The sequence below is a fragment of the Clinocottus analis genome, unplaced genomic scaffold, assembly GCF_023055335.1.
Source record: "Clinocottus analis isolate CAN_PGR_092001 unplaced genomic scaffold, fCliAna1.0.p SCAF_15, whole genome shotgun sequence".
NCBI lineage: Eukaryota > Metazoa > Chordata > Actinopteri > Perciformes > Cottidae > Clinocottus > Clinocottus analis.
The window spans coordinates 3,529,207-3,549,975 of NW_027175876.1; the positions used below are offsets into that span (position 1 = coordinate 3,529,207).

Genomic DNA, 20,769 nt, shown 5'->3' on the forward strand with positions numbered 1-20,769 from the left:
TAAAACGAACAATAAAGTTGCTGTAGTTGTATGCTCAGCTACGATAAGTTGAGACTGGGAACTGAGAGCTAAACGTGATTAATAGTCTGGGCTTTAGCGTTAGCATTTTATGAAGAAAAAAAAATATGTCTGGGAAGTTATGAAAAGAGGAATTGAGACCACGTAGGTGACATCATATAAACTAATTTGTGGTACTAAAACACAGCTGAATGCAGCACTTTCATATATTAGTGTGAACTGTATGAGCCTCAGCTCTCTCTGGAGTGAACTCAACAGGATCCATTAGCGTTATCGGGTCTTCATCAGTAGCTTCTTGGTTGAGGCCACGGCAGTAAAACATACATTTATCCGTCTGGGAGAACTTCTTTCAAAAAGTCCTTCAGCAATACAGTATTTCTCTGTGTGTTCATTATATTTTTGTCGTCTGATAAAGAGGAAGTCTCCGTCAAGATGAGCAACAAACTGATGACAAACATAGTGGAAAAAAAACAAAACCTTTGCCTAAGGAACCAAATCATTTATTTCCGTAAAGACAAAAATGCATAATTCACAGAATCATTTCTTATAAAAACCTTAATTTCTTAAACACTAGTTCAGAACTTTAAATATCCTGAGCAATACAACATCCAAATCTTCAAAGGCTAAAACCAATTCTCTTCATTAAACATTCAGAAAAACTAACATTGCATATGTCTTTATTTGCCTTATTTGTTCTTTTTGGAACAGCTTAAGACTTCTTTCTTAAAAGCAATGTTTCAATAAGAGCAGAGCAGCGGAGACTTAGGAGTCTTAGTGCTGATCTGATCAGTTTTTCATCCCAGAGAAACAAATTATCATCACCTCCAGAATGTTTTCACACTTTCACTTGATCAATATTGATATAAGTGTAGAATTTTAGGAAATAGATCACAAGAACAATTTCAGATTAGTGACATATGAAGTCGCAAAATGGCTGCCCCTGGAGCTTCAAGTGACTCTATTACTTGGAATAGATAGCACCTTTTTAAAATAAAAACGCACACAATTTAGAGCTATTCGTCGGCACTTCAGGGTCAAGGAGAGGAATACGTCCATTTAGCAACTAACAATAAATGTGTGACGCTTTCGGCAGAACCAGTGATGTGAATATCGTGTGATATCGTTCAGTCAGTGAGTGATCAGAGGAGGACAGGAGGAACGGCGTTCACGTTGTCACTGCCAAATGAAGATCCCTGGTGTCGGCCACCTTTATAGAACTGGCGAAGGTTCCCTTTCGCGGGCGCAGACACATGCCACATGACCACACCTGTGGGGTTCACCGACACCACGAAGCTCGTGGAGTCCTTCAGCGTCATGGTCTTCTCGGCGAAGACGTCATAGATCTGAGGGAGTGGTGACACGATGAATAGTGATACAGCTGTATGTGCTGTGATAAACTGCTAGAGTAAAGATTTGCCCACGTGACAGTAGAAAAATCAGGTGGAGATGTTAAAATTAACTGAACAATAGTTTCTCCGGTTTCGAACAGACCGACACTGGGTGGCATTTATATATATGCAATGGCAGTAGTGGAGGTGCAAGTGAAGAATAACATGTACTTGGTCTTATCTGCATTTTAAACAAGTCTACGCATTGCAGGAATAATTGGAGAACATCAGAGGCTGAAGATGAGTCAGAGGATGTGGAACCTGGGGCAATTAATTGTATCATCTTCCATAAAAATGTACGTTGAAGCACGGAGAATATTGTTTTTTATATGTCATTTAAATAGTGGCCCAAGAATAGGACCCTGTGGAACCCCATTTCTGATGCACACGCTGTGGTTGTAATAAATTCAGAGGGACTTCAAGTATAACTTTTTTAGAGATAGCGAAGGCCGGATGAGTGGCTACAACAGACAAGGGAGGATGGAGATGTAGATTGAGTCAGGGAAACGTTTAAGGACACACAGTACCTTGTAGCTGCCGACGGTGTAGTTGAGTTTGCTGAGGCTCGTCTGGTAGCGGTAGGGCATGTCGTTGCGACGACTGAAGAATACCAACGCACTCGCATTGTTTGACAGCGGGCGCCAGAACACGTTAATGCCATTCTTGTCCTGGCGGGAAAGAAATGTGATTAATGACTCAAGGAACGGGAAGACGTGTATTGTGTGAGCGAGAGAGGATGGAAAAGAAGTCAACATCAAAGTCAAAACTCAAACCAGCAAATTTCTTTTTTTTTTTTACCCTGATCATTTTTAAGAAGCTGCAAAACCCATGAAAAAGTATGTCACCTTTATAATGCGCCTTCCCGGGATGCCCATGGCGTCCTGGCTGATGATGATGGCCATTTTGTTCTGCAGGATGCTGCGCGCCCCGCTGCTGATGGTGCGCAGGTCATTGGACATGAAAAGAGGAGCAGCCATGATCGCCCACAGAGCCATCTGAGCCCGGGACTGGTCCATGCTGAGGCCGAAGTCACCGACAACCAACTGTGGGGGTAAAAAAAAAATCAAGAAAGATCAAATAAGAAAACGTACCTGTCGCTTATTTTTTTAACAAACTAGTGTTTTTCTTGTACTATTGCTGATGCCTGACCTCGTCTACGGACCACATAGTGAAATTGTAAACGTCAAATAATTGAATGTCATGTCAGTTGAACAGACCATATCCGGGTCGTTCCACTTTCCAGGTCCAGCTGCAGGCGCCAGGACATCCTGGTTCTCAAAGAACCAGTCGATAATGTTCAGGACACTGTCCCAGGAGTCCTGGATGTCGCCATAGTTGCGCCACAGGTTGCAGATCTCACCCAACTGAGTGTAGTTCACCTGAAAACATAAAGCAGTTTCACGAAAAGGTGGAAGTCTCAACTGGATTCAAAGTATTTAGAACGTAGTCATCACAACAGAGGCTACTTAAAAACATTTTCAATGGCATGAATTGTGTAAAACCGTCCGGCCTAAAGCTTCAGGTGGACGATATAAACTCTATTAAGACACTCTGTTCATACCTTTGGTGGCAAGCCCCCCTGGTAGGCAGGCCAACTGCAGGAGTAGCCAATGGGACGGCCCGTAGCATTTAAAGCCTTCGACATGAGAGGGTAACCTGGCCGAGAGAGGAACAAGAATCAAATCAAGTCAGCAACATCTTAATAGCCACAATGTAAGAGTCACTTCCTCCTTTCTTACCCTTCGCTTGCTCGGTGGCATTTGAGTAACAGCCGTCGAACTTAAACATATCCACCTCCCAGTCGGCTAAGGTCTGAGCGTCTAACTCGATCTTGTCCAGTGTGGTGCCGGGATACCCGCCGCAGGTGTGCGTGCCCATGTCCCCGTAGAGGCCCAGCTTGAGACCCCTGTCATGCATATAGCGTGCCAGCTTGTGGATGCCTCCTGGGAACCTGATGGAGAGGTAATCGTCACGTTATACCAAAGTGCACTCGGCAGAGATGTCCAGTTAGTGGAATCAGGGCACGGTCTCGGGCACTCCTTTTTTAGCTGGACTGAAAACTGATACATGTACCGACAGAGAGTAGACGGGATGATGTCACTCAAATAGTGAAGCTCTGGATCAGAAAAGCCTGCAGTAGTTTGTTTTGGATGATGATCTTTTTACTTCCAAAATCCAGCCGTCTTTATGATATGCTGATGCTGCATATGTAATAATCTACACCACAAACAAGTGAAACTACTGACTACGGCTGTTTTTGCGAGTCATATGACTGCATGACTGTCACATTGTCGTAATGAACCTGTTTAACTGTTTTATTGACTCGCAGGTTCAGAAGGCACAGCTTTTTATTTACACACTGTGTGCGTGGGTGTGTGTTGGTTTGTACCGCTCCGCTACCGTTTAGGGTCCGCCTGCAGCCGCCCCTTATCGTCTCTCTTCATGGAGGACCAGCAGTCGTCTATGTTCACGTAGACGTAGCCAAGCTCCTTCCAGCCGTCCTCTGACAGTCGGTCGGCCATGTCGATGAACAGATTCTCACTGGAGGGAAGACAGAAATGTCTTAATGAGAGCCAAAATATGTGATTTAAACAATGTCATTGCACAAAGAGCAGTCGAACTACGTTTTTTTGTAGTATGTGAGGGTATTTATGAATGAGGTGATACATTAAAGAGTGCTTCTTATTGTAATGGTAAAAAGGATAATTTCTTAAGTTAAAAGCCAAATGAGCCTTTGAACTCTTTTACAAAAAAAAAAAGAATCATTCTTCTGATCGTCTTCCATGGATGTTGGCCGACGCCCTTCATTTCTAAATTATTTCTCAAAGTATACAAACCTGATTTGGGATGGTTAGATGCTGAATAGAAGGTTGAGACATAGCATGCGAGGCCAGTGGTGGCTTGTTTGACTGGTGCAGTTTCACCATTTCAATAAGTTAGTGAGGAAAAGCAGCTTCACGTTTTAACTGAACTTACTGTGTGTGCTGTCTAGTGATTCCTAATCTTAACAATCATTATCTCTAAAAGAAACGCCCCAGTCTGTCATATTCACGTTATGTGGACTTTACCTGATGCAGTTCTTGGGGTCGTGTGCACAGTCAATGTCACAGCGGTAGCGTTCCCATGCCAGCCAGCCCATCGGGGGGATCCTCATCTCTCCGTTGTCGAGGGCAAAGGTGGCCACGGAGAGCGCGGACACGAAAAGCAGCACCGCCAAATGCATCCCTGTGAAGGAGAGAGAGGCCAACGCTTTGTGTGGAGGTGTTCTGACTGTGCAGAAATGTTGTCGTGTACAGTTTGTGTGTCGTTTGTGAACACCGTCATGTGACAGATGACAGGCATCTCAAGCACCATACACCTCCCGAGTGTCACCTGATTGAGCATATGCAACAACCTGCCAGGTGACTTCTGCCATTTTAAACAGCTGACTGGATCAGAACCCAGTGCTCATTAGAAAGGATATGAAGTTATTACAACATGGCAGAAGGATTGTAATGCTGCCAACTGGTACTAAACTGTGGCTTTAATGTATAATAAAGCAGTACCTAATAATGTACTAAATATATTATTTGTACAGAGGATACAATTACAGTGATTACTGATTTACACTCATATGGCACACTTAACATCCTGAAAAGATAATAGTTATAATAGTATAATAGTTACCTACTGAAATCCAGTAATCTGATTGTATTTACAGGAAGGAAGACGCGCTCCACAACTCCGAATGTGTGCTCCAACTTCCTCTTCTTCTTCTTCCTCTCCTTCTTCCTCCACTCCTAGACTACTTCTCTTTGCTCTTCGGTGCCTTCAGTTTAAATACTCTCAGACCTTTAAACAAACCCCGTGATAGACAGTTTATCCGGTCGAGTATAAAGAAGAAGAGAAAGAGCGAGCCGCTCGAATAGGAAGACTGCGGCCGCGTCACGTGACATCGCTCAGTCAGCTGACTGCAGAGCAGGAAGTTCGACCCGGGCCGCGTCCCATTCTTCTTTTTTACTCGCGTTGAACTCTTACTTTCAGTCAGTCCTTTCCCTACTTTTATATTTGTGAATAACTTTACACTACAGCACCAATTAGTGACAGAGAACTACATTGGAGTTTGTTATGGTCTTAAAAAAAAAAAAAATGGTGGCGCTTTAGCTGATAAGACACCATTTATAACGGGTTTCAAAGCAACTATACCAAGTAGAAAACTGGTATTTTCTCACAAGCATGCTATAATTAATAATAATTTGATTCTTCAAAATACAATATGTTATATTAATTACCCCAATTGTGAGTTTTAAAGCTTTCACGTATCTTAAAAAATGGTTGCTAACAAGTGGCTAATTGAGACTAAACACGTCAACTATAGTCTGCTTTGACTGACTAGAGATGTTAAGTCAAGCAACTGTGGTGAAGTTTTTTTTATCCTAACATCAGCTCACTTATGGTGATTGTATTTCAGAATCAGAGCTGTTTATTTCTGTGTATTGCCAAGTACAGTACACATAAGGAATTTGGCTCAGTGGATCGTGCATAACAATAAACACAACACACAATAGTGTGATACCTCATTTAAAAAGTATGGCCTGGTCCATTTAACATCTTGACAATGAAAATGTAGGCCTCAACTACTGATAGTAAATAATGAAGCAATGTGACACATTTCTCTCTTTCACAGTCAAGGGCCAAAACCCTCTGCAGTATTTTTCAAAGTGTTTCAGATAATCTGTAGCTCACCGTATTTATATGGCAAGTAAAATTGCTCCAGTGATTGTTATGTAAGTATAGCATTTTACAGGTTTTTTTGTTGCTTGTTTTCCATTTGATCAGAGATGATCTCCGACAAAGCAGAGTTCAGGAAGAAGTTATTTCAACCATTACAGTCAGTTAAACCCTGTTCATGTTATCACCTGAATATATAATAAACAAAAAGAAAACCTTAAAACATGCATTACAGTATGTTCACTAGTTGACATAGTGCTTGTGAGTATGCCATAATTTAACTGTTACCGGTTAAGCCTCTGTAAAACTCTGTTTAGTCCACACTTTTATATTTTGGTGGGTGAAAAGTGATATCAAAAAAAGTAAAGGTGGTTTTAGTGGTAATTAATCAGAATATATGCACGTGTAAGAAAGGGATTTGGGCATTTATTGTCATAGTCATAGTGCCAGAAAAGACTGTGTTGGTGCTGGATCATAGACTTTATGTTGGAAGCTGCCAGGAGGGATCAATCCAGTTGCTTCATGACAAGTTGCACTGACAAACTGCAGGTGGCAGCATTGCAACTCATGTTTGAAGCTGCCAAAGAAAGCAACAGTAGAAGAAGAAGGTAATTTTGCCCGTGCAAAGGTATCTACGAGGAGACATGGCAGAAACAAGTCTCGGTAAGATAACTCAACAGAAATACAGTGCAAACTACTTTGTAGAAATGTATTTCCCACAGTGTCAGATCTCCACTCAGCCGCTTCCAGACTTCTAAGTTGATATCTGAATAGGATTCAAAGCTGCAGCCAGAGTTGCTGCTGTGAAGCCATGCAATATACAGACTGAGCATGGATAACTATGTTTATTTCAGAGAATCAACAGCATTGACACAGATGTGTAAGTGAAATGGTCTGTGGAAATGTTTGTTGTCTTTTCACAGTTCAGACAGATTTCCTGGTTTTAAGTTTCAGCGTGGCTCCATTCAAGTGGTTTCACTTTCCTCTTAAAGTGACAGTAGCAGTTTATAGCGATATGGAACAGTCTGCATGTGAGAGGTGGAAGAAGTATTCCGATCCTTTACTTTACTAAAAGTAGCATAAGCAATACCACAATACAAAAGTACTCCATTGCAAATAAACAAATACACATGTACTTAAATATATTTAAAGTAAAAGTACTCCTAATGCAAATATACTTTATTACTAGTATAGTACTGATGCTTTAACATAGAAGCAGCAGTTTAATGTGGCAGGTGAAGATTCAGCCCATTTTAAGTACTTATACGTGGTTGGGAAGTTTTATCTATAACAAGAGTTGTCGTATACTCTGATCGTGTGTTTTGTGGAGTTAAAAAGTACAATATTCATACCTGAAATGGAAGTATTTAGTATGCTTGATAACAATAATGATTCTTTATGTAGCACTTATCAAAACTAGTGGTGACAAAGTGCTTTACAAAGGGCAAGCCAAGCATACATACATAGATTATATTTAATGAAAATAGTAAGAACAAAATAAAACATTGGAAAAAATACTGCACATTTATACAACAGTTTTTAATACAGGATTTATGTTAAATAAGTGTACCGATTATGGGGAAATATTCTCCAACTTTAGAAAACTCCCATGTTGTAGACATTATATAGTAATAACTTAATAGTACTCAATTCACTGTGGCTTTATTGACAAGAATTTTTTTTTTGATGACAAAAGATTAAAATAAAAGGCAATAATATGAAAACATTTACCTAACATTGTGACTGTTTTAAAGCTTTAATATATGTATAGTATTCGTGGAAAATAAGTGTTGGTATTGAAGTAAACGTTTCCATATGTCTTACATAATGTAATCTTTGTGTCTTTCTCCCTCCCAGCCGGTGTTGGTGCAGTAAAAACAATCCTCCAAAGTGCCGCTGCCGCTTTTGCTTTTGGAGAAGCTGCGTTATTTGCAGTCGAGCCCTCGCTGACCACAGACGGCGTCCTGCTGAATGCTGCGACTCTGTCTGCTGGACGAGTCGGCTCCACGGGCGTCGGGGTAGTGACGGCGTGCCTCGCGTTCACCTCGCTGCTCGTTTCTCTCGGCAGCGGTTTCCTCCTCGCCGCCGCGACCTTGAAGCTGTCGACCCACGCCGGGGTGAGGCCGCCGTGGTTGGCGGAGGCCGCGACGGGAGCCTCCGTTGTAGTGGGTGCCGTCGCTACCGGAGTGTTCGCCGGCATCCTTCCAACGTGGGTCTACCTCACAGCCCAAGGCATCCTGGTCCTTGTAGTCTACTCGTACTCCAATATTAACGACATGACCACGGCTCTGTTAATCATCTTCACCACTCTCTACGTCTGTGTGGTTTATGGAAGAATGGGTGTCATGGTCGGGCTCTTCGTCATGGGCCTGACCATATCAGTGCTGTGCGCCCTTCGAAAGGCTCTGACGGAGAGGATGACGCAAAGACCGAAAACCGAGTGCCAGCTGTTGGCGAGGATATTCTTCTACTCCGTTTTTGTGGGGATACTGGGATTTTCGGTCGGCTTGGGGGCAGGCGAAGCAGCAGAGGGGTCTGAAGCAGAGGTGGTCTTGATGCTGCGCTCGGTCCTCTGGGTGGCGTTTCTGTCCGCGGGGCTGCTGGGCGCCGGCCTGGGAACAGTGGCCACGGCCGGGCTGGGGCCAGAGGTCGCCGGGAAGGTCGCCGTGGGAGCCGCTATCACGTCGTCAGTATTCCTGAGAGTCATTTTGCAATCGAGCTCTTCTTTGGGGACCCGGAGCAGCTTGGGGGGGACGTTGGGAGCAGCCGCAGCCGCAGGGGCGTCTCTCGGAGCCGCCAGCGTTGCAGCGAAGAAGGCGTTCGGGACCCGAAATTGGACTTTTGCCGCGTTGGGTTCGGTGGTTGTTGGCGCCATTCTGGCAACGCGCGGCGCGGCACTCGAAGCGACTCTGCTGACGACACCCGAACTCACCGCGATCGCCCTCGTCGCGGTGGGGTCGTTCGTTCTGGGTGCACCGAAGAGCCCGTTCAACACTCAGGTGAATCTACAAAGGGGCCTCCTCACGGGGCCGGAGCTAATTAAAGGAATCGGCATGGAGACGGTCACCGCAGCAGCGGCACCTATCGGGGCCGGGGCACTCGGGGCCGCGGCGCTGGGTACCGCGGCTCTGGGGAGACTGGGGACTGTGGGAATTCTGGTGGCTATATTGTTGGCACTGGGAAGTGTTCTTAGTGGCATGATTGGGAAATCTCCGCCGACAACAGACACACACAGAGACTGATGAGGCCGAGGTATAAATATCTCTCTGAACCCAAGGACAAGCACTGAAGCTTTGCATGTGTGTTTTGAGTGTGAGGTGATTATTGCATTATTACAGGCGTAAAATGTATATTTTAAATGTGAGCTTATTTGCATTTCTTTTTTTTCTTTTCTTTTTTTTTTACATAAAAAGCACATTTGCTTGTTGATCAAACCTGGCACTGTTGTCCAAATCGTATTATTGAGGACGCTGGCTGTGGTGAATAAAGTGGAATGATGAATGTTATTTATGCATGTGTATTTATTTGCTATTTGTCGATATCTTTATGCTAATTACTGTAAATCACTGGAGGATCAGATAAAGTGTCCGTTGTTTGACAGAGTCGCTGTAAGGACCTCTTTTTACCGGCATTACCACATTTCCCAAGACATGAATGCAAGGTGGCAGTTACTTTGGTTTCATCTTAGCAACAGTAACAGAGGACTTTCTGTTTAGAAAAAAGGAGGGGGGAGTAAGAGAGAGAGAGAGAGAGAGAGAGAGAGAGAGAGAGAAGAGAGAGAGAGAGAGAGAGAGAGAGAGAGAGAGAGAGAGAGAGAGAGAGAGAGAGAGAGAGAGATCAGTAGCTTGAAGAGCATCTCAGGGTAGAGTTCTTCAGATCTGACCATGATTAAGAAAGACATGGATTTATGATAAACTCATATGGCCCTCCATGAAGAGATGATATGTTGCATTCAGATGGATATCCACCTGTGGCTCATGGTTTTGGGGGTCTGCCATGACAGCAGCACACATGACTGCAGCAGCGAGAAAGAAGAAGTTTTTCCACTGAAACAACCGGGGGACTCGAGGCAGCAGCTCCGAGACTGTGAGAAGCTGTACTCTGATTCACTTCTGAGGAAGTTAATGACGCCAGAGAAGGTTGTAACATGGTAATAATTTCAAAAGGTAGGCATTTTTTGTTTTGTTGTATGGATGGTGAAACTCGGCATTGATGACAACCTGGGATGTCATTCAAGTTAAATAAAAGTTAGTCAACAAGTAAGCTTACGATGTAATCATCTCCAAAAGTTGCACAAAGATGGGATGCGTCACCCTTTTCTCATGGATTCTGGCTCATTGCGCACGCCAGGAGTAACGCGCGACAGTATTCCTTCATGAACCAAGAGGACTGCCTTTACCAAACGACCATGTCTGTGAACCGGGTCCACGCCACAGACACGGAGCCGTCCGCAGACTACTCCGTGGAGTATTCGGTGCAGATTCCCAGTGACCCGGGACACGGAGCGGCTCGCTCTCGGGACGTCACCGTGCTCCAGGCGGGCTGCTGCAGCTGCCTGCCGCGCGCGGTGCGCCTCACGTTCGCGCCGGAATCCCTGGAGAGAATCTACCAGAACTACTTTCGCCGACAGAGACAGGGGAACCTGCTCATGCTGGCGGCGTTCGCGGCCCTCTTCAACAGCTTCGTCATCCTCATGTGCGCGGTGGTGTACACGCGGGACAAGCTGCCGCTGGCGGTGGTCGCGGTGGTGGGGCTGGCCGCGGACACTGCGCTCTACGCGCTGTGCCGCCTGCACCTGCTGCCCGCGTCGCCCGTGTTACGCGGCGCGGTGCCGTACGTGCTGTGGCTGATGATAACCGTGCACGTGTTGTGTTACCTGGGCCTGAACTACGAGCGGTTCCCTCAAGGCAGTGACGCCGCGGGCTGGCAGGCCTTTTTCACGTTCTGCAGCTTTCTGACCCTGCCGCTGAACCTGGTGCCGCTGCTGCGGCTCACGGCCATCTCCTGCGGGATGCACACCCTGGTCCTGGGGGTCACCGTGGCGCAGAGGTTTGAGGATGAGCTGCAGGGGGCCATGCTGGTGAGGCAGGTAAATATGGCCCTGAGTAAAGGGACACAGGGGACTTTGAGGATGAAAGAGGCCCACAAGGTGTCACACATGCGGTGGAATGCAAGGGTTGTGGTCACAAGACAAGGGTGTTGGGATCCATTGTTTTAGAGAAATGGAGGTGTTGAAGACAGGTGGATGGATGGGTTTGGGTCACACCACAAACAAAATAACAGTTCCATAACACGTCGCCTGCAAAGAATGCAGCACTTTGATTTGACCTCAGTTCCCAAAATGAAATGTGCACCCACAGCCATAAAAAAACAATTATTTATGAATTCCTTTGAAATGAATTTGGTAATTATACATTCATTGTATTGTATTAAATTATTACTAATCAAAATGAGTTTCCTTCATATTCTGACTCTATTTAGAGGCTTGATATTTGCCTTTGTGCATACAAAATGCAGCATTTGACCGAAAAAGTAAAATGTGAATTGGAGACCAAAAAAAAATAAATTAGAAAATGAATTTATCTTGAAAGGACTGTTTTTAAAAAAAATCTAAATAGGTTGCTGAAAATAAATATAGAAACTACGATGCTGTTCCAGACGGCGGTTACAAAGTGACACTAACGACCTCTGACCTTCTCTTCAGCTCCTCGCCAACTGGATGCTGAACCTGTGCGCAGCCTCGGTGGGTGTGATGTCGTACTACATGGCAGACAGGAAGTACAGGACGGCCTTTTTGGAGGCCCGTCAGTCACTAGGGGTCAAACTCACGCTGGAGGAGCAGAGCACCCAGCAGGTATAGGTGTGACACACACACACACACACACACACACACACACACAATCACAGGCATACTTTGCTTAATGAGATAATACATTTCCTTATTTGAAGCACACACACACACACACGCGGTGCACAAACACACTTGTGCAGTAGAACACCCTGTGCTGCCTAATTACTGTGTGTTTTGCTCGGCTCGCGGCTAATAAGTTGATTAGAGAGACTTGTTTTCAACAACGGAGCCATCGTCAGGGACACAAAACGGTTAGCTCGAGCTCTGTGACAACATAACCTGTCACAAAATTGTGGAAAGATATGATTTAACATTTTGAAAGGATGTTTATTGTGTTTGATTAGTGCTCTTGGTTTCCCTCCTCACCAACAATCATCCTTTAGTATTGCCTTTTCTGTTATTCCTTTGTACCGCTACCTTTTTCGACAATGAAAATGTGTTTTATGGTCAATTTCTGTGTAGGTTAATCGTCTTAATTGTCTTAAAGAAAGTACACTCACATATTAGAGATGGAAGTTTTGGGCTCGAATGACATTTTGAATAAACTGACAATGATACATTTCTCCTTCACAGTCGTTTTACGCTATTATGTCGTTTTCCGGTGTCACAAAGGTGACCGTATTTTAAATTTGATTGTAATCAACAATCAACAATACTGTAACCTCTACCGTCTCCAACCTTTATTTTTATTCATGCACTTCTGTTCAAAAAATTGACTCAACACCTCAGAGTGAAATCATTCAAACAAGAACATCCATTCATACGAAGGAGGAGCAGAGACGGAGATACAACGTGTTGCTTTACAGTGGTTTGCAAGAAATGGTCATATGATAACCAAGGAACTGTATGTTCTTTCACACAGAAACCTACAGATTCCCCAGTCTCACTGCTGTCAGGAGACATGCCAAGCTTGTGTGTAAGATTAAACAGAGACAGTCCAAAGAGAAGTCTGAATATAACAGTGAAACAGGAACTGATGAAGAGTAAATATGTTTTTCTTCCAACATTCTATTTTTAGATTTCCTCTCACTTTCTTCTCACTCTTACTGAGCTTTTTACAATTTGTGGAGAAAAAAAAAAGAGTCCAGACTTGTGAGAGTGGTTTATTATAGACAGAGGTGGAAATGATGGCGACTGATGACGGATACGTAGATGAGCATAGAGAGACAAAAAGAGAGTAGATGTAATTCCCAAATTGCTTTTACATTGGGGGGTCCTGATAGAAGACATGAAGGCCCAGCCAACCAGTTGACAGGATCTTTTGAGAATCCCTTTACTGCTTCAGTCATGCTATGCACAAACACACACACACACACACACACACACACACACACACACACACACACACACACACACACACACACACACACAATACACATGGGACACATGTATTCTTTCTGTCAGCACTGAACGTGACAAAACTCGCCGTGCTTCAACCACGTCTCCGTGTAGGAGGAGCTGTTGCTGTCCATTCTGCCCAAACATATCGCTGACGAGATGCTGCAGGGCATGAAGAGCCAGGCCGATCAGAGTGAGGTCCAGCAGCAGCAGTTCAACACCATGTACATGTACCGCCATGAAAACGTCAGGTCGGGATCACAACATCTGCTTTTTTTTTTTCCCCGATGATTTCATTGTTACGGAAAGGTTTGGTGCAGCTTGTGAAATGTCACATTGCAACCTCTTCACTTCTGTTCCAGTATCTTGTTTGCTGACATCGTGGGCTTCACCCAGCTGTCCTCAACCTGCAGCGCCCAGGAGCTCGTGAAGCTGCTGAATGAACTGTTTGCCCGCTTCGACACACTGGCAGACGTGAGCGACTGTTTTTCTGTGTCTCCGTTGTACTTCAGTGTATTCATTGTACCCTCCATGTCACTGGTCAACTCTGAGATAAATAGGGTGCTCCTATAGTAGATAAAGCCTGACATGCCCTTAAGGACGGCCTTCCAGTGGAGAAAACAGGATGAAGTGGCCACTAAAATGCCCGTCTAATGGAGGAAACATTATGAAGTGCCCTATAAAATACCCTTCCAGTGGAGAAAATGGGACAATGTGCCCTCTATGAGGCTTTTCCAGTGAAGTAAATGTGATGAAGTGCTCTTTAAGGATGCTTTTCCAGTAAGGAAAATGGGATGTAGTGGCCTCTTAGATGCATCTTTAGTGGAGAAAATATGATGAAGTGCACTATAAGATACCCTTCCAGTGGAGAAAATGAGAGGAAGTGCCTTCTACAGTACTTTTTGTACGCTAGTGTGTGCAGCTGCTTACCTTTTATATATTTCTGAGTCCATCACTGCTCCATGTGCTGGTTTCTCTTCCTTTGATTAAGACAATATATCGTTGGGTGTAGATGTTTTATAGCTGTCATAGACAAGTCATTTTCCATGGTTTCACATTCATAATGCTGTTTTCTATATTTATTTTGAGACACTTCACTTGTTTCTTGTTTCTCTTGCAGGAACATCACCAGCTGAGGATCAAGATCCTCGGAGACTGTTACTATTGTATCTGTGGTCTTCCTGACTTCAGGGACGACCACGCTGCCTGCTCCATCATGATGGGCCTGGCGATGGTGGACGCCATCTCGTGAGGAGGGGTTTTGTTTTACAACATGAATATGACAAAAGAGATATAACGAAGACATACGCATAAGTAAAGGGAATGGATAGTGGCGATGTAGAGGTGGTATCATAGTCAGTTTATTTGTATATCTCGTGTATGAGACAAAAGAGAATCATGAAAGGAAGATTTTTTTTAAAGTTATACAAGTTCACACAAAAAAAGGAAGGAAGTAAAGTGTTAGGAGAACGGTTGGGGATATTTCTCCAGTCAACAATTTGAAGATAGATAGAATTTGAATGTGGATGAAGCCACGGAGACATGAACAAACGAAGATGCAACGTAGAGATCCTCCGCTTTCCCTCTTGCTCCAGGTACGTGCGAGAGAAGACAAAAACGGAGGTGGACATGCGCGTGGGCGTCCACTCGGGCACCGTGCTGGGAGGAGTGCTCGGGCAGAAGAGGTGGCAGTTTGACGTTTGGTCCACTGATGTCACTGTGGCCAATAAGATGGAATCGGGGGGGATTCCTGGGTGAGAACGCCTTCTTCCACCGTCGGGGTGAGCAATGACATGCTCTCTCGTGCACTTTATTTCAGGAGGTTTGTGTGCTACACAGGAGGGTGCATATTTCTCAGACCACCAAGGACAGTCTGCGTGGAGAATTTGAGCTGGAGCTGGGGGACGGAGGAGGGAGGTGCGAGTACCTGCTGGAGAAAGGCATCGACACTTACTTAGTTCTAGTGCCGAAGCAGGTGGCGAATGGGCTCAGTGGAAATGTGAGTTACTTCTTTCTTTTAGGGAAATGAGAATGATAATGTTGTACCTGTTTTTACAGGGAAATGAAATGTTTCTTATCTACATTTTCATGCCTTGACACCGGCAATAGCCTCGGCTGGAGTCTTTATGTTTTGGTATCGTCAATCCGTCCGGTCCATTCTCGTGAATGAAATGTTTAAGGAACACTTTGAGAACTTGTTTTTGCTCATAACTCAATAATTATGCTAATTATGACAATTGACAAGGATGTAAACTGTTTGCAGAGGCATTGAAACTGTTAATTTCTAGTCATTTTGATCACATGACCAGAAGTTGTCGCTGCTTCTTTGCTCTCAGAAACCCGGCATGTTGTCCAACAGAAATTCAAACCAGTTAATCAACACTACAGCGACCAATGGGAACGCAGGCTCACCCCGATCCTCGCCCACTGAGTCCAGACAGGAGGTAATTTAAATTTGAAATGTTAACTATAAACTGAGGTATTTGATACCTCATACATAGAAACAACATTCCATTTACTGCACAGACATTATTTAAAAATGTAGAGCCTTGTTAATCTTACCGCTCCAATCTCTCTTTCCTTGTTGACAACATCAGAGGAACAGGATGGCCGAGGAACAAGTCATCAACAGACGGCTGCAGCAGGAGCTGCTGGAAAGAGAAACTCAGCAAATGTAAGAAAATTCGACCAAAAGGGCCTAAAAGCAGAGATGGACGATTTACAAAGTCAGAGGGATAACTTCTCTCCGCGTTGCTCACAGCATGAAGGATCACCAGATCAACCCTGTGTCGCTGCGTTTCGTGGACACAAAGTTGGAGGAGCACTACTCCTCAGAGAAGGAGAAGCGCAGCGGAGCTGCCTTCTGCTGCTGCATCATAGTGCTCTTCTTCATTACAGCGATGGAGGTGTTCATCGACCCACTGTGAGTTCACATGTATTACCTTGTCACACATTTACATACAAATTATGCACAATAATACACACGCATTTAAATGTTCCTTTGACATCTGTGAATTCATGAACCAATGGCGGTTTAGGAAAGGTAAAGTTGACTGAAGATGTGTGTTCTTGTTCCAGGTTGGCTGTGAACTATGTGACTCTGGCAATAGGAGAGGTGTTGTTGCTTATCCTCACAGTGTGCTCCCTGGCTGCCATCTTTCCCAGGGTGAGGAAAGAGAATAAGTATCCATAGTTATGGCGATGGGAAACAAAATTCATACAAATTTCATTTGTTAATTTCTTTGTCTTTTTTGGCTCAGGAACTACATTGTTAACCACTTTTGATACAAATGTAAACGATCAGAAAGGTGCAAACTGACAGCTGAGAAATTGTCATGTTTTTATTTCCAATGAGTCAACTCTCTAAAAACTCATCTTGAAGGCATACACAGATTTGTACAATTGATTTTGTGACATGAGACTGGTGGGATCTTGTAAAGTTTACATATGCATTAAGTAAAACATGTTCGTTGGTCACAGATGTTCTCCAAGAGGCTGGTGTCTTTCTCGTTGTGGATTGATCGCACGCGGTGGGCCAGAAACACATGGGCCATGGCGGCCATCTTTGTTCTTACGATGGCGGTGATCGCTGACATGGTACGAATGTTATAACTCTAATACAATGCAGTCATGAATGTGTTTGTGTGTGTGCGTTAGGGGTTGGTTACGACCCGGGTTTTCTCCCAAAAACATTTTATTATTGTGAAATACGTTATTTGGCTAATCCATGCGAGAAAAAAAAGCTATAAAAACTATATTTATCGTCATTATCACCCGACCCTAATGTGTGAGCGTCTTTCCATTCGCGTGACTCCTCCGCTTTGTCCTCTTCACACCATCACTGCCTTTCATGTATCTAACTATATGTTCCCAGTGGGGTCCATTAGCTGTCTGTCTCGCTGCCTGCTGGCTCCTCTGTCGCGGTCCCACAGGGAGCAGCCTGGTACACACACCGCTGCCTTCGAGGTCTGACAATAATAGAGGACGCTAAAGTGAACATTCATTTCTCTGTCGTAGCTGCCATGTAGAGGTGACAGGCACAGTGGGACAAAAATGCTCGGGAAAAAAAAAAACAGTAGTCCCAATGTCCCTGTTGTTACCATTGTTACAGCAGTATTGTGAAACGATAGTTTGATGTTAAAGGGAAACAACCGTATGCACTAAATATGCTAGCTTTAAACACATTTTTGTCATGTCCTCGCTATTAATACTGGGCTAAGTGAACATGCCTCATGCCCTTCCTCTCTGATATTGCAGCTGAGCTGTGTTCCACCGTCCCTTCGAGTCTTCAACAGCACTTCCGGCCCCGTGTTGGAGTCCTTCGGTGACCGAGGCTGCGCGGAGAATCCAAAGCACTACAGCTTCATGGCTGTGATGTCACTCATCGCCACCGCCATGATGGTGCAGGTCAGCCACCTGATCAAACTGGGCCTCATGGTGCTGGTCGTCACGGCAAACGGAGCGGTCAATATCTACAGCTGGCGGGACATATATGACCTGCATGACTACATACAGTTTGCCTCATACAGGTGAGAAATTGGGTGAAGCAGATAAATACATGTGTTTGTATGTTATTGTATTTCAAATACTTAAATTACTAAATAATAAATAATATTTAGTTGTTTTGTTGTACAGTTGTAATACTTTATTCTCCCTGTTTCTAGAACATCCATAGTGCCATCCAAGTACCTCATGACCGTGATGATCATTGTCATGATGATTTGCTTCTACCTCTTTGCCCGCCATGTGAGTCACTGTCTTCTAAACTTCCACACTGTATCACACTTTGCTGACCCATTGCGTGTCTTCTACAGCCTCTAAAATTAGCATCTCCAGAGGAAAGCTTCCTGTAACCGAGCAAAGCGATCATCAAATGTCTATAATCTTGTTTTTTTTTCTTCTTCTTCTTCTTCTCATGTGTGGAGTTGGAGATTCAGTCCAGGAAGCTGTACCTGTGGAAGGTGGGTGTGCACGACCAGAAGGAGAGGGTGTTTGAGATGAGGCGCTGGAACGAAGCGCTGGTCACCAACATGCTGCCGGAGCACGTGGCCAAACACTTCCTGGGCTCTAAAAAGAGAGACGAGGTACATACGAGCGTGTGGCAAGTTACAATGTCATCTAGGAAAAGAAAAGTTAGGAAGGAGGAGGAGGAAGGTCATGAGACTGTTTAAAAGCTATTCCAGTGTACATCATCATCAGGGGACACAGAGATAACTGGTATAAAGCCCAATATTTAATGAATATGGACTGTATGGACCCCTAATCACAATGCAATGTGTTGCATATTAGTGACATCTTGTGGTGACTTTTAGAATTACACATCAAAGCTTTCCTCTGGTCTTATAATTGGCGTAAACAAATCATAAATATAGCAATAAACAATGGAAGCAGACTAACATTATGTCATTTGTCATTTACAGGACCTGTACAGCCAGTCTTACAATGAAACAGGTGTGATGTTTGCTTCCATCCCCAACTTTTCTGATTTCTACACCGAAGAGAGCATCAACAACGGAGGCCTCGAGTGTCTCCGGATTCTCAATGAGATTATCTCCGACTTTGACAGCGTGAGTCCCAGCTGCGTTTGTCCAGCTTGTCGTCGACGCATTGAGACACAGCACCCAGGTATTAAACGCCTAACTACTAGCTAACTGATGCGCTCCTCTTCCACCAGTTACTAGACAGGGATGAGTTCCGCTTCATCACGAAGATCAAGACAATAGGCAGCACCTACATGGCCGCATCAGGACTCACCCCAGAGAGCAACACAAACGAATACAGCAACCGCAAGGTGTGACACGTACACGGCTGATATGTTATAAATATACCTAGTGGCACGTATAACCATCGGATGTGCTGTTTTATTTAAACTGGTGCTGCATGTGGTGGTGATGATAGTAACTGTGGAAGTTGGGCTGTTGCTCTACAGCCAGAGGACCAGTCACTGATCGAGCGCTGGCAGCACCTCGCTGATCTGGCAGACTTTGCCTTGGCAATGAAAGTCACCCTAAACAACCTCAACAAGCAGTCCTTCAACAACTTCATGCTCCGAATCGGTTAGTGTGTGTGGGTGTGTGTGTGTGTGATTGGGTGTGGCCGCGCTTGTCTCTGAGGACATTTGCCAGCGTGTGTGTGTTCATGATTACATGTTAATCCCCTTTAGGTCTAAATAAGGGGGGAGTTTTGGCTGGAGTGATCGGAGCTCGTAAACCTCACTATGATATCTGGGGCAACACAGTTAATGTAGCCAGCAGAATGGAGTCTACCGGAGTGATGGGAAACATCCAGGTAGCACAGACACTAAAACTTACATATGACACGCTTGAATATATCCTTTTATTACTCTTTTTTATTTATTTCATGCTCACTTTCAACTTCAAATTTCTGCAAATTGTATCCATCTCCTTTAAACGTTGCGTCCCGCTCTGCCCCCAGGTGGTGGAGGACTGCTACGACATCCTGAAGGATTATGGCTTCCGCTTCATCCGGAGAGGGCCCATATTTGTCAAAGGAAAAGGGGAGCTGCTAACCTTCTTCATGAAAGGAAAAGACAAACCCAGGAGCAATGGTGCTCCAGTGACCACTGCCCTTCCGCACCAAGTCGGTGACCTTTGAACATTTGCACCTGGTGAAAATCTGTTCATAAAAAAGATAAGCCTGGGCATAATGTCCACTCAGTCCATTTCTCTCATATACACAGATTACTGACATAGATCTTTTTCATAAGCTATGTAGCAATGTAAAGCATATGGATGTAGACCAACACAACCAAATAATATTATTTGTATAAGCATTACAACTGTAAAGGGCCATTTCACACACAAATGAATGTGACAAGATAAACTAATTCTTTATAGTTGTACATAATTCAGAAATACAGTTGCGGGGTCTCAATGAGAATAACAAGCTTAGAACAGACATATAAAGTACTTTCCTTTGTTTTATCTATTTTGTTTATTTATGTTTTGTTAAACATCGTAGTTTAATCAGACTGTATTTATACTGTGTTAATAAAACATGTTTGCACTATGTTTTGGAGATTACTTTGCAGATCTTGCAGTCTTGAGAATTATTCTAATAAAGCAAGAATTTAAAAAAAAAAAGAAGGATTAGCAGTCGGGATCAATTGTATGTTGCTAATCATTGACAGACATAAACAATGTAATATTAAGTGATTATGTCAGCGTCACTTATTATATATGCAGTTGAATTTAGTTTTTTTAGTTTAGAAAAAACATTTATGCCAAAGGTTAGCATGTTGTTATGCTAATGTTACTACGATTTTGCCATGCTAAAGGTCTGCACTGTTACAAGACAAAGGTCAACAGTGTTGAAATAGTGATTTAATTATAAATACAATGGATGTGTTTTGCCCAAATCACGTCAACTTTTATCTTAAAATCAAACAACCTCTGTAAAACAATTTACATTCGACTCAGGCCTATTCTTGGAGATAATTAAATT

At 43.8% G+C, this 20,769-nt stretch overlaps 3 protein-coding genes across 4 annotated transcripts; 2 read left to right on the forward strand and 1 right to left on the reverse strand.

Annotated features, from left to right (window-relative positions):
- Nucleotides 1–527: 527 nt before the first annotated feature.
- On the reverse strand, nucleotides 528–5,314 carry LOC137785617 (alpha-N-acetylgalactosaminidase-like). 2 transcript variants are annotated; one of them, XM_068577027.1, is made up of 9 exons: nucleotides 5,077–5,314; nucleotides 4,475–4,631; nucleotides 3,807–3,947; nucleotides 3,146–3,357; nucleotides 2,968–3,062; nucleotides 2,624–2,785; nucleotides 2,252–2,449; nucleotides 1,934–2,074; nucleotides 528–1,361 (listed from the first exon to the last, which is right to left on the reverse strand). In XM_068577027.1, exons 2-9 carry the CDS (start codon nucleotides 4,627–4,629, stop codon nucleotides 1,158–1,160), a joined length of 1,308 nt encoding a protein of 435 aa, XP_068433128.1. In that variant the 5' UTR covers nucleotides 4,630–4,631; nucleotides 5,077–5,314; the 3' UTR covers nucleotides 528–1,157. The 2 variants fall into 2 exon arrangements, with proteins under 2 accessions (XP_068433128.1, XP_068433126.1); XM_068577025.1 differs by having other exon boundaries at nucleotides 5,073–5,314.
- Nucleotides 5,315–6,754: 1,440 nt separating this feature from the next.
- LOC137785838 (uncharacterized) lies at nucleotides 6,755–9,622 on the forward strand. The gene is made up of 2 exons (XM_068577363.1): nucleotides 6,755–6,779; nucleotides 7,974–9,622. The coding sequence occupies exons 1-2, from the start codon at nucleotides 6,761–6,763 to the stop codon at nucleotides 9,356–9,358; spliced, it is 1,404 nt and encodes a 467-aa protein (XP_068433464.1). The 5' UTR covers nucleotides 6,755–6,760; the 3' UTR covers nucleotides 9,359–9,622.
- Nucleotides 9,623–10,410: 788 nt separating this feature from the next.
- Nucleotides 10,411–20,372, forward strand: LOC137785455 (adenylate cyclase type 3-like). The gene is made up of 20 exons (XM_068576701.1): nucleotides 10,411–11,205; nucleotides 11,821–11,970; nucleotides 13,420–13,556; nucleotides 13,668–13,779; nucleotides 14,426–14,553; nucleotides 14,901–15,059; nucleotides 15,145–15,304; nucleotides 15,642–15,749; nucleotides 15,903–15,979; nucleotides 16,067–16,228; nucleotides 16,384–16,471; nucleotides 16,786–16,902; nucleotides 17,563–17,834; nucleotides 17,970–18,051; nucleotides 18,231–18,389; nucleotides 18,726–18,872; nucleotides 18,980–19,096; nucleotides 19,235–19,361; nucleotides 19,469–19,593; nucleotides 19,741–20,372. Exons 1-20 carry the CDS (start codon nucleotides 10,492–10,494, stop codon nucleotides 19,918–19,920), a joined length of 3,321 nt encoding a protein of 1,106 aa, XP_068432802.1. The 5' UTR covers nucleotides 10,411–10,491; the 3' UTR covers nucleotides 19,921–20,372.
- Nucleotides 20,373–20,769: the final 397 nt, after the last annotated feature.

Bases quoted from the DNA above. Each gene is read 5' to 3' on its own strand.
- LOC137785617 (XM_068577027.1), bottom strand. From the start codon at position 4,629: ATGCATTTGGCGGTGCTGCTTTTCGTGTCCGCGCTCTCCGTGGCCACC. The intron at 2,786-2,967 runs GTATGAACAGAG...TTATGTTTTCAG, and splicing joins AGGGGGGCTTGCCACCAAAG to GTGAACTACACTCAGTTGGG. The intron at 2,075-2,251 runs GTGACATACTTT...CTTTCCCGCCAG, and splicing joins CGGGAAGGCGCATTATAAAG to GACAAGAATGGCATTAACGT.
- LOC137785455 (XM_068576701.1), top strand. From the start codon at position 10,492: ATGAACCAAGAGGACTGCCTTTACCAAACGACCATGTCTGTGAACCGG. The intron at 15,305-15,641 runs GTGAGTTACTTC...CTTTGCTCTCAG, and splicing joins CGAATGGGCTCAGTGGAAAT to AAACCCGGCATGTTGTCCAA. The intron at 15,980-16,066 runs GTAAGAAAATTC...CGTTGCTCACAG, and splicing joins GAAAGAGAAACTCAGCAAAT to CATGAAGGATCACCAGATCA.